Source organism: Melanotaenia boesemani, chromosome 14 (assembly GCF_017639745.1).
Source record: "Melanotaenia boesemani isolate fMelBoe1 chromosome 14, fMelBoe1.pri, whole genome shotgun sequence".
NCBI lineage: Eukaryota > Metazoa > Chordata > Actinopteri > Atheriniformes > Melanotaeniidae > Melanotaenia > Melanotaenia boesemani.
The window spans coordinates 25650297-25661766 of record NC_055695.1 but is presented as its reverse complement, the minus strand read 5'-3'; the positions used below and the strand labels follow the sequence as shown (position 1 = coordinate 25661766).

Here is an 11470-nt window from a genome sequence, read left to right as displayed (position 1 = left end):
CTGAACAGCCTGGAAATATCTGGATATGAATATCAAATAACACTTAAGACTTCTAACACAGTCACAACTAACAAACACATCCTTAAGAAAATGAAACAAAGCTGAGGTGTGGAGTAAAAAAAATGGCAGGTGTTTATTGGGTCTCAGTCTTCACACTAGGCAGCACATCACTCAGCAATGAGGTCACAGCGCTTGCCACAGTCCTGACAGACAGACAGACAGACAGACACAGACACACACACACACACACAGAGCCAGGTAAAGGTCATTTCTACATCACTGCCGTCAACTTACATGACTTGAACGAACGGCTGTGTTCGATGCCGTCCTCAGTAAACAGTGAATGACACTGGACTGGCGCCCAGACGGCACGCAGTCACATTGCTTCAAAGAATAAAGTAATACTTCCTGTTAGAACTCTTTGTGTGAACTGTTAAATGATTTGCATGACCATTAAAAAGACTGAGTTCAGAAAGTGAGCCACTCTAAACAGTTAATACAGAAAACTAATGCAAACGGTGCATCTGCATACGGTAAGGTCAGTTTACAGGAAACAACACAAGCTACTAAAGTGGAGAATTTCAAACCATTGGAATAAAGCTTCTTCATAAAAACCAAGGAAAAAAAAGAAAAAAAAAGATAAAGAGTGTGGTTGACAAATTTTCCACTCATCCAAAATTACAGATCATGGGGCTGTAATGTTAGTGGTTTTGGCTCAAAATCCAAGAAAAGACTGAAACACCCCCAAATGAAACAAGGTTTTCGTTATTTTAAGCATACACTGTACAGACATGAATAAAAAAAAAAACAATGTAAATGCAGGTAACAGAGAGGGAAACATCACAAAAATCGCTTGGCATTATCTGGAAAGAAAAGACTGTATAACTCAAAATAACTGTGAACCTTCAAAGAAGCCAGTAAAGCTCTTCTCTGCTCTGGTTACGTATAAAACTTGAGACTCTGGAATCTACATCAGACACATAGGTTGCCATTTCATTAATCTCTTTCTTTCATCATTGTCAATTAACATCTGATAAAGCAAAAACAAAGAAAGGAAATGTGACGAGGCATGACTGTCAAGACTTTTGTGCATCGCAGCTATTTCTGTAAACAGTAATTTTGCAGATTCTCCAATGTTTCACCTTGATTTTTACTTAGCTGCACAAACATTGTCGATACTTTGCAAGTGAGAGGTGGTTAAACATGTCTTAATATTTATGTTAAGAAAGAGTAACCAGCATTTGTGGTAAAACACAGGTAAACAATCTCAACCACCCATTCTAAACCATTTCATCTGCTTTAACTCGTTTCATTCACAGCCTTCTTTTTCTCTTTGGCCAACCAGCAGTATTCATAAAAACCAGTCAGTCTCTACAGTGCTTCACTCTGGGATTCGGTCTTCATGCTGTCCCCCCCCACACCACCACCACAACGGACGCAGACAGAAGAGCTCGATTTCCATTTCCTATCTGCTCACAAGTCCTCCTTTCTTCACACTTCCAGAGCAACAGGGTGGAGATGTAGCGTGAGCTGGCTGTCATTCACACAGATGATCGGGTAAGCTGGTCGCCCCCCCCACTGCTCAGCAGTGATGGCAGCCTCCAGGGTTTGCCTAGTCTGGCTTGGATTACATTGCTTTTTAAAAAAAATAGAGAAGTATGCACAGGCGCCCAAATGCGCACACATACTTGCAGCGACTGTCACATTACACAGGCCTTTCTTTGGCTTCCTCATTCATTCTTCCACAGGTTCATCTACTACCTTGTCTCCTTTAGTTAATATACAGAGAACTGAACTTTTTTTAAACTATCTAAATTTATAATGTCTAACCTAAAAACAAATTAGCTAAGATGGATTGTTAGATTGTACAGTACATTGTGCTGAGGACAAGTTCTAATACATGAGTGTGTTTACGAATTGGACATAAGCATGGAGAAGACAACAGACTGTAAAGTAAATTAGAGAGAAATCTGTGTTAAAAGTATGGACCACCTGCCCTCCCATCATTCTTTCTCACCAGCCTGAAACAGGCTCTGGGTTTGTTGTACCCCACCGTCAGACTGGACATTGAATCCTGGAGCAGTGAAGGGATTAAGGCAGACGATTGTGTAAACATACAATGTAAACAACTGTTTTAAAAAGTCGACTAAATTTGATGGTTGAATATTACTGGGCAAAAAGCAACCCATCATTGTCTCACCAGCATCCTTGCTCATGTTTTCACAAAAACAAGCAGCAATATTCTCTCTGTGGCACACCGACAAATCACTGATGCACAGTTGAAATAGCAAATCCCAGATTTTCCCCACTGAAACAAACCAGTTACTACACTTGATTACAGCACAGCTCTCCTCTTTCCAACATTTTGTCAATCTGAAGAAAACCAGTGATGCTATAATGTCACTTGGCACTGAGTATTACCAAGGTGCTTCTGCCATTTCCAAATCAGACACCACTTTGCTGGGGCCTAAAATTGAGCTGATGGGGGTGCTAGTTTTTCTTTAAGAAAAAACTAAATTCACATGTTCATAAAATATTCTACAGAAATGCTCCAAAAGGAAAAAGGAAAACACAAAAAAATGTAACATTCAAATGTAACAGACAAACCTACATTGCTGTGCAATCATCTAATACATGGTAATACTGTGATCCGCACCATGCGCCCCCCCAGAAAAAAAAAACAAAAAAAAAACAAAAAAAAAAACAAGACTTAAAATAGATTGCATGGCTCTGGGTAGCTCTGACCAGAAATCATAGCAAGAAACAAAGAGCAAGAGATAAAATCACGTGTTAGAAGTTCCTGTTGCTCTCTATTTTGGACTTTCACAGTTTCAGGTTTTTAGTGTTTTGTTTGTGTAAATCCAGTGAACCCTGCGATTCCTCTCACACCTGATGTTGGGCAACTAAGGGCATCCAACACTGGCGAACAAAGAAATGCAAGTTTGAAAAGGGTTTCTTTTAAGTATCTGCCCGACTGTGAACACAGCTTAGCTTAGACTGGAATTCTCTATATCGTACCCATGTGGACCACAAATTTCCTCCGATTTAAACTGTCCCACAAACACACATCTGTATGAAAAGCTTTTCAAAAAGAGGGTTGAGTTCTGAAAAAAAAACTAAACACATTGAGAATAGTTTTAGCTGGAGCTGATGGTGGATATCAAAGCCCTTCCGTTCACAACGCTGCAATCAAAGAGGCGTGTGAGAGTTTAAAAGTACAAAGTTCATTAAATAATCATGTGAACTTAAGCCAACACAAGTGACTTAAGTGACAAATGAAAGAGTGAACAAGCAAATAAGAAAAAATTATCTCCAACCCTCTGATGTCCAGTGGGTTAGTCTGATGCGAGTGTGTGCTGTGATTGTGTGTCCAGCCAAACAGAAGATGGAAATTTCTCATTTGAGCATTGAAGGGGATTAGAAAAATAATTTATCCCCTTCAAAAAGAAGAAAACTGAAGTATGGGATTACCCCTTTCCTTCCAGGGACAATTGGTCTGCAAGTGAGGAGAGGTAAAAGGGCTCCAGTGAAGTGCTGAACAAAAGACACTGAGCGCGAATGGGAGACAAGAGCAGTGGTGCAGGTCCTTGTTCAGTAGTCAACACATCCAAAACAGTCTTTTCTATCCACACAGACCTGCTCTCACACACAAACACACAAGGAACTCTGGTTAAGGCAGTGGTGGCAGGTGAGGCTGAAGTGAGGCCAGGGCTGGAATCGGAGAATCAGCTATCAGGGCTCATGGCAGTGAAAGCTCCCACATCTGAGTCAGTATTCTTCCTCATCCTCCTCATCCTTTGCTCAGTTACACTTCTACCTTTCAGTCACTCAAATGACATCAAATTGGCTGGCACCTGAAAAAAAGTAAAAAAAAAAAAGAAGTTTGATTTTCAAAAAAGAAGTTAAATGTCAACTAAGTGTGAGTGTGTGCTACGTGGGACTTCATACCTGTTGTCTATTGCTCTGACAGGCAGCACTCAGATGTTTGAACCAAAGCAGAGCGTTTATTCTGTTCCCTGCCTGGTACTTGTAGGTGTTTCCTAGGCAACAGAGACAAACAGTGTGAGATGCCGAGACTCTCCTCTCCATTAGTGCTCTCAACAGACTGGAAAGATGGATGAAACCCTGCATGACACTGACCAGCCTAATGCAGCAGGAAGATAGTTACAGTGAGTGAGTGAAGGGGAAAATATTCTGTTTGCTTTAACAGCTGTATGCAAACATAAGGAATGCCAGATACGATTAGTTTGCACTCACTTCAGCTGACGAAGGGGACTTACTGCTCAGCAAGGTGGAAAAAATCTAAAGTATTTTTAGTGTAAATATATAGTACATATATGAGTGTGTGTGTGTGTGTGTGTGGGGGGGGGGGGGGGGGGGTACAGCTAATATAAATACAGCTAAAAAATAAACATGCATACAAACTAACATTTTTCTTGTAATGCCATGAAAAATATATTAAAAACCAGGTGCCAAAGCTCGCACTGACTGGCTGCCAAACTCCAGTTGTTGCATCTATTTTTAGAAATCTGATTGTTTATCATTTCCTCTTTATTTCTTTAACGCATTCAAGTGTGTGTGTACTTGTTTTTCTACCATGACCAAAGACTGTACTTCTACATGTGGGGACCTCTTGCAAATGTGGGGAATGCAATTTTGTCCCCATGAGTGCAAAGTGATTTTTTAAACTCAGTTTTAGGTTAACTAGGTTATGGTTGGGGATAAACGTTCAGTTATAATGGCTAATGTTGGGTAAAAGGCTAAAGAATAGACACCACAGCTATATAAAAACAAATGTGTTTATATGTGTGATGAGCCTTACCGTGCTCAGAGTCTGTCAGCAGGAAGACATCAGGATGCTCTGGATCATCGGCCATCATGGCCATGAGACCGACCACACACACACTCTTGCTGGATGTGGACTTGAACTGGTTATAGGAGAGTTGAAAACATAATTAGCTTCTTCTCCAAATCTAAACCACAGCTTTATCTTTTCATCGGTGGCAGACCTTGAAAACACTGAATGTGGCCCATGAACATGACATAAGCATGACCCAGATCATATTTAATTCATGGCAGTGCAGGTTGGGCATGAACTTGTAAATTCTTTAAGAAATTACAGAATAGAAGTAGTGCATGAACTGCATGAGTTTCATGGGAAATGACCTGTAACCAACTTTTTATTTTACGATCGAACTACTGTTCAAACTGTTCCCCCCTTTGGGCAAAGTCGGCTGAATGGAGCCGGCAGCTGGTAAAGGCTCCAAATGCACAAACCTGAACAGGAAAAGGTGGTTTAAAGAAATGTAGAAAGTTACTAGATGCCTGGAAACTAGTTCCCGTTGGTCTTAACAAAACACAGGAAAGCTGTGTTGTAGCTTAGGAGACTGTATTTATTACTAGCATATACAGTTTATGGGTACCCCAGGCAACCTTTAAACAGAGTAATGTGCTTTGTGATAGACTCATGGGTGGGTAGCATGAGTGAACATATTTCCTGTGTGACCTTGAGTCATGTGTGGGCTGACTCAGTCATCAGAAGTTGTGAATATTTCAGAAAAAATATCAACATGTGCTTTGTGTGTGTGACCCCTCAGTTTTGCAATATGCACTCCACAAGGTTCTCATTAGCCTGTGAGTGACACACAGGACTGCAGTGATGTCATTGGTCTCATTATTCAATGAGTGCTACCATCTGTCTGTCTGCCGGCTGCACCAGACTCCCACCAGCCCCCTCTATTATTCTCACACACTTACAGACACAAAAAAATTCACATTCTCTTATCTACTTTCATCTTGTGGCTCTCATCATTTCTCATGGCTCTCTTCTTTGAGCTCTTCTCTGAGCTGCAGATTAAGGGTTCTTGTCATAATGATTCAGTCCCAACAACTTATATTCAAACACATCCAGCCTTCTTAATTTTATACAATGTCAAGGCCATGTGAAAAACATGTAGCTTATTGCTTTCATTTCCTTTTTCCTGTCATACCAAGTACAAAGCACATGAAGAAGAATCATTAAGTGTTTTTCTCTGAGTTCATTTTGCAATTAAACTTTTTTAAGAGCGGGTAAGTAATGTTTTTTATGTGTTGTCTCCTAATAAAACAGAGGGTGTTTTGGGATCACATGGAGCTGTTGCTCTAACTTCTATCAACAGCGACGGTTCACACGGAGAAAATTTATGGCCCGTATTCTGTCCTTGCATTTCCAAACAAACAACACCTCGAACACCTGCTGCAAAAAATGCAAGACGTGACCGTGTCTGTCTGTGCGACTTACATGTTTCCTCTCAGTGGCCTTCAGGGACTTGGCAGGGTAGTAGTAAAGCTGGGTCCCACAAAGAGCGACCCAGTATTTGGTCCAAGACGCCACCTGGTTGCACAAAGTGAAATTCAGTCATGAATTTGAAGCTGGAGATGATGAGTAATAATGTGAATGGGCTTGTTATGTAATTAAACTTAAAAAAACTAACAAAAAAATTATAAGATGGAGTGAAAGCTGTAGAAATAGAAGGAGACAAAATAAACCTTCTAATTAATATAATTAATATTGCTGATTTGGAAAGACTGGCCAAACTGGAGAAAAGATTTAGACCTTGTTAAAACTGCAACAAAAGCTCATAAATCATTCACACTACCTTTGATGGTTTTAAGTTAATTCAAGTACATGAAAAGCTCCAGATTTACTTCCAGTCCAAACAAAGAAAATCTTGCAAATATAAAATGCCTTAAAAGAGACCAGAAAAACTAAATCAAGAACAACGGAAGACAGAAACAGAGATGTCCTGTATTTTACAGACTCGCTGAGGCCCAGTCTATGTTCTGCAGACAGGTTTTTACTGCCCATGTGCTCCTGTATTAAGTAAATGTATAAAAAACACATGGAAGCTTGCATGTTCATGGTTTTATAGGTGTATATTTGTGTGTGTGTGTGTTCTCACTGTGGGTTTTTTGCCCTCCTTGAGCACAGTCTTCCGTCTCAGCACTCCTTGCACTGTGACTGCTCCTGGGTATAAGTGAACTGCAAGTTCCTCCGATTCTGCTGAGCTGCAACAGGACACAAACATTTTAAAATATATGTGCAAACATACACACATCGAATCACGCAGATCATATCTGAGATAAACTAGCGCAGGCAGATGCAATCTGCAAAGTCACCCTATACCTTGCTTCATTCATTCATCATTATTCATATATATATTTATATATATATATATATATATTTTTATGACACTTTTATTTAACTTGTTTTGACAGAATCGAATTTCATAGATATAAATCCGAGCACTGTCATCTTTAAAAAGGGGATAAGAAAAGGGCAAGATGGTGTGCAGATTGTGTCTGTCTGGAGGATCAGAGCAGGAAGCTCTGTGCAGGAGCCTAGAGAAGCCTAGTGAAGCCTGACAGAGTAAGAAAGAAAAATAGAGAAAGCATCCATAACCACGAGGTTGGGAAGCTTAATATGCAACCTACATTAGAAGTGGCTTCAATACTCCAGAAGTCTGTCCCTCTCTACTACAGGAATGGAGGTCTCAGTTTGTTGCCAGTAACACGGGGCGCGAAATGTGCGTCTATGGAAATACATTTTTGCTCTAAGCTGTGAAAAACTTTGGAAGCATACTACAAAATGAACTCTAGGTTGATTTTCCTTTCAGGGCTGGAAAGATGAGAACCAGAGGCACAAGGTGCTTCTTCTAAAGGGGCATCATCTCACTGAACAGCTATTAGTATTAAAATATGCTCCAGATCTCATCTTCTAAGTTGCAGCCTTGGGTATGATTTCTGTTGAGACTCCAGCACATAGATTATGACCCCCAAAAATGTGTTGGTGAAAGTAAGAGACATGCAGGAAACTGAAGAAAGCTATAGTTAGAATATACAACGATTGTAGGCAGCAAAAGATAAGAATCATTAACACCGACGAGATCCTTTCCCCTTCACCTGATTTGTGATTTCACCAACACATGCATTTGTTTTACAAAAAAAAAAAAATCACAAGATTACCCGAGCTCTACACACTAAGCATCAGCACACAGCAGCCCCTGGCAGCGATTAAGGGGTGAAAAGTGAGGGCAAGAGAGAGTTTGGTTGAGATCAAGGTTCCAGTTGGGTACCTGCTGGGCCTCAGGACTCCTCTGTAGGGGATGCGGGCCACACGGGTCACTGGGCCCAGAGAGTGATAGAACCGAGTCCTGTTCAGAATAGGATAAGATATAGGGTAGCACAGGATAGGGGGCACGGAATAGGGTTAAGCTGTGTGACTGCTTTTTTTTTTTGTTTTTTTTTGTCGTCATTTTTTGGTTCAAGTTGCATGAGTTAGGGCTGGATGAGAAGTCATTTGGTTAGCGTTTAAAGAAATGGTGTTCTAATAAATAGCTCAGGATGGTTTTCAGGCTGGCAGATTCTTGAGCTGAAGGGGTTTATTTCAGATCTTCATACACTTGCTCACACGGGGGTGGGGGGGCGCTGGTTGATAGATTTAAAAGATAAGCACATAATACACAAGCGTCTTTATATTTTTGCTAAAGGCTGACTGCAGCAGCGGAGGGATGAGGCATGACGGCCTCAGCTGCGAGGCTAAAAGCAATGCTGTGCATGGCAGGTGTTGGTTTTAATGGCACATTTAGCATAAGCTTTGAAAATTAGATGATCGCATTAGAGATGAGTGTTTAATGATCTGCTTTTTGCAGGTGGATGTGATGGAAAAGCGCTGCTGATGTGAATGTATTACCTCTCAAAGGCAGGCCATGACATCTCTTCACTGAGCTCAGAGCCCTCACTGCTCCCTGCACACGCAAAGAACATCAGCCAAGGATCTAAAACAGACTGTGCATCATGTTTGGAAGAACACATATTTTAATCTTACCAAGTGAAATGCCGCTGGAGAGGGTTGAGCTCTCTGCTTGTCCTCTAGTGGGACTATGGCTCTCCAAGACGCTGTCATCCAACAGATGGCGAGAACCAGCATTTGGAAACGTTGCACTTTTAAACTCCACTGTATTCATCTTATGGATAAAACTGAGATGAAAAACCACAGCAGCCATAAAAATACACAGAAGTGGCAACATTTCTCTTCTTCTTTAACACCTAGACAACTAAAAACACTGACTTGTAACCCAGGCTGTGGCACTTCCTGTGTCCATAGGGCAGCAGGTTCCTTGGAGACGGAGGTGTGGCCGGGATTTTGGCTCCTTCAGCTGAAAACTTACGGCTGCAGAGAGGGGATGCTGAAGCTTCCTGGCCTGTGAGCAAAAAGGGGAACGAAGCACAAGTTTAGGAATAAGGAATATACAAAAGAGTTTTTTTTTTCCTGGAGATCTACACACATACCAGCAAGATCCTCTTTGGACGCGTTGGCTCGTGGTGTGCTGGTACCTGGCTCAATCTTCTGTGACAACCTATGACAAAAGTATCAGTTTCAATATCAATAACTCTAAGTTTTTAACATATAAAAGAAGAAATTAAACAATCTGAGCGAGCACAAGGCCAGAGATAATTATTATTTGTTTCTTACTTGTAATTTTCATCCTCCACAAACTTCTGCAGCTCCTCAATATACCTGACTGAGTTCAAATACTTCTGTATGTGAAGCAGCACTGGTATATCTGAGAGGGAGCAAATGCAGGCATAAAAAAAATGAATTTGCACTTTATCCCATGCCAAATATCAAGATAAAACTCTGAACTGTGACATGACAATTAGCTGGCTTTCTTACATGATAAAACATTTCTGTCTGTCCAACTACTAAACAGTGCTACAATCCCATCAATGTGTGGCTGTCCCGAGTCTCACCATAGGTACAAGATCTCTGCAGGTCCGATATGATTCTGAGAATGTTGTTCATCAGGTTGGATCTCTGTTCGTTCTCCAGTATGCTGCCTGTGGAAGGGTAGGCTGAGTCTACGTATGTCAGATCAGACAGGTACATCCCTGAAACAAAGCAGCAGACAAAAAAAGATGCAAATGTTTAATAATTAAAACACAGTCTTCATCTGTCATGCTCATTATTTTCAAAAAGGTCATGGTGCAAGTCAAATGAGGACGCCGTTCATCTGTCAGAGGTGTTGTAACCAACACTCGGAAACATGAGGGGTTTCCTGACATTTCATTAGTCAGAAAGCATGTAGACACAAACAAGGCTGGACAACACAATCGAGCCAGATCTCCATGGGGGAGTGATGTAAGTGTCATGCAGCTGTGGGCTTTTTTTTTTTTTTTTTTTTGTCTAAGACCAGCTGGTAATTACAGGCAGCTTGTCAGACATTACATGGGCATTACCAGATAGGAATGAAAAATCAGCATAAACTTAAAAGCTTTTCTACTGTTTCAAATAGACTTTTTTACACCATGATCTGCTCCTGCAGGACCTAAATGAATGCATTGACTGGATGACAGATCAGCCTCTCCTACTCAAAGCTATCTCTCGCCACCCTCAGTTCTCCCCTTTCATTGCCTCCTTTTGGTAGACTTGGAGCAGCTTCCATTTGAATAAATATTAACATTGTGCAAACTAAGGAGCAGCTTCCTAACATTAAGAAGAGAGATTAACTCATTTCAGAAGTAAATTGATGGTGTCCTTTCCCTTCATTTTTTCCCTTTGTCTTGCGAAATGTTTCTTTTGCATGCAAGGGTGAGCCTGTGTAAAAGATATTACACAGGCTCAATTACACAAACACCCCTCCATCCTGTTGGAAAACACTGAGATACTCTGATATTTCTGCACATATATATACATTTAGAAGAATGCACAAATAGAGACTAAACACAGAACTGCAGGACCAGAAAAAACAAATAAAAAGATGCTAACCTCTTTATGATATCACACACTTACACATCAGTAACTGATTAAACACAAAAAGGAGGGGAAAAAGAAGAGGAGAGAGGGTGGGAACATGGGAAACAGTTTACAAGTGTGGAGACTTGGCTATGAGAGAGAATGTGGGAGATGGGGAGAAGAGGATGAAGAAGAGGATCCTGAAGGCTTAACTGCTATAGCTGCTCCTCTATGAGCATGTCAGGGATAACAGCATTTAGTCATGCATAAATCCATATTGCCTGGAACACCAGCAGCACACAGATCCTTGCTCAGAAAACCAGTGGTTAGAGAGCAGGGGCAGTGCACGGCTTTATATGTGGCAAACCTCTGAGGAGCAATAAGAGCCAGAAGAAGAAATGTGTTAACACATGAAGGAGAGAGCATATCTGTTTCTGTCTGTTTCCCTGAGCTGGTTATCTCAAAGGCATTGTTTAAATATTTCATACTGTGATAAGAAGAAAAGAAAAAAAAAAGGAAAGGGTGAACAAGCTCAGACTAAGGAAACTTTTTGCCCTGGTAACAACACAAATCACAGTTTTCTGACTGCTTCTGTGTCCAGCTGTTCTTGACAGGAAGGCGCCCTTACAAAAGGAGAAGGAGACTGGGAGTTATACTATAGGACAAATGGGGTCAGAGCAGCTTGTGCCTGCACTC

General features: G+C 41.0%; 1 protein-coding gene across 3 annotated transcripts in view; it reads right to left on the bottom strand.

Moving 5' to 3' along the window:
- Positions 1 to 1643: 1643 nt before the first annotated feature.
- The window catches only part of ralgps2 (Ral GEF with PH domain and SH3 binding motif 2), a 63455-nt gene continuing 53628 nt past the window's right edge, over positions 1644 to 11470 (bottom strand). For 2 of the 3 annotated variants that reach the window (XM_042005908.1, XM_042005910.1), the window contains exons 10-21: positions 9793 to 9930; positions 9515 to 9605; positions 9331 to 9398; positions 9110 to 9242; positions 8867 to 9018; positions 8732 to 8786; positions 8115 to 8192; positions 6942 to 7047; positions 6281 to 6373; positions 4823 to 4928; positions 3949 to 4040; positions 1644 to 3854 (exon numbers count right to left, since the gene is read on the bottom strand). In XM_042005908.1, coding sequence (XP_041861842.1) covers positions 3825 to 3854; positions 3949 to 4040; positions 4823 to 4928; positions 6281 to 6373; positions 6942 to 7047; positions 8115 to 8192; positions 8732 to 8786; positions 8867 to 9018; positions 9110 to 9242; positions 9331 to 9398; positions 9515 to 9605; positions 9793 to 9930 — 1142 coding nt within the window. In that variant the 3' untranslated portion in view covers positions 1644 to 3824. The remainder of the gene's footprint in view (positions 3855 to 3948; positions 4041 to 4822; positions 4929 to 6280; positions 6374 to 6941; positions 7048 to 8114; positions 8193 to 8731; positions 8787 to 8866; positions 9019 to 9109; positions 9243 to 9330; positions 9399 to 9514; positions 9606 to 9792; positions 9931 to 11470) is intronic. The other variant, XM_042005911.1, reaches the window with a different exon arrangement.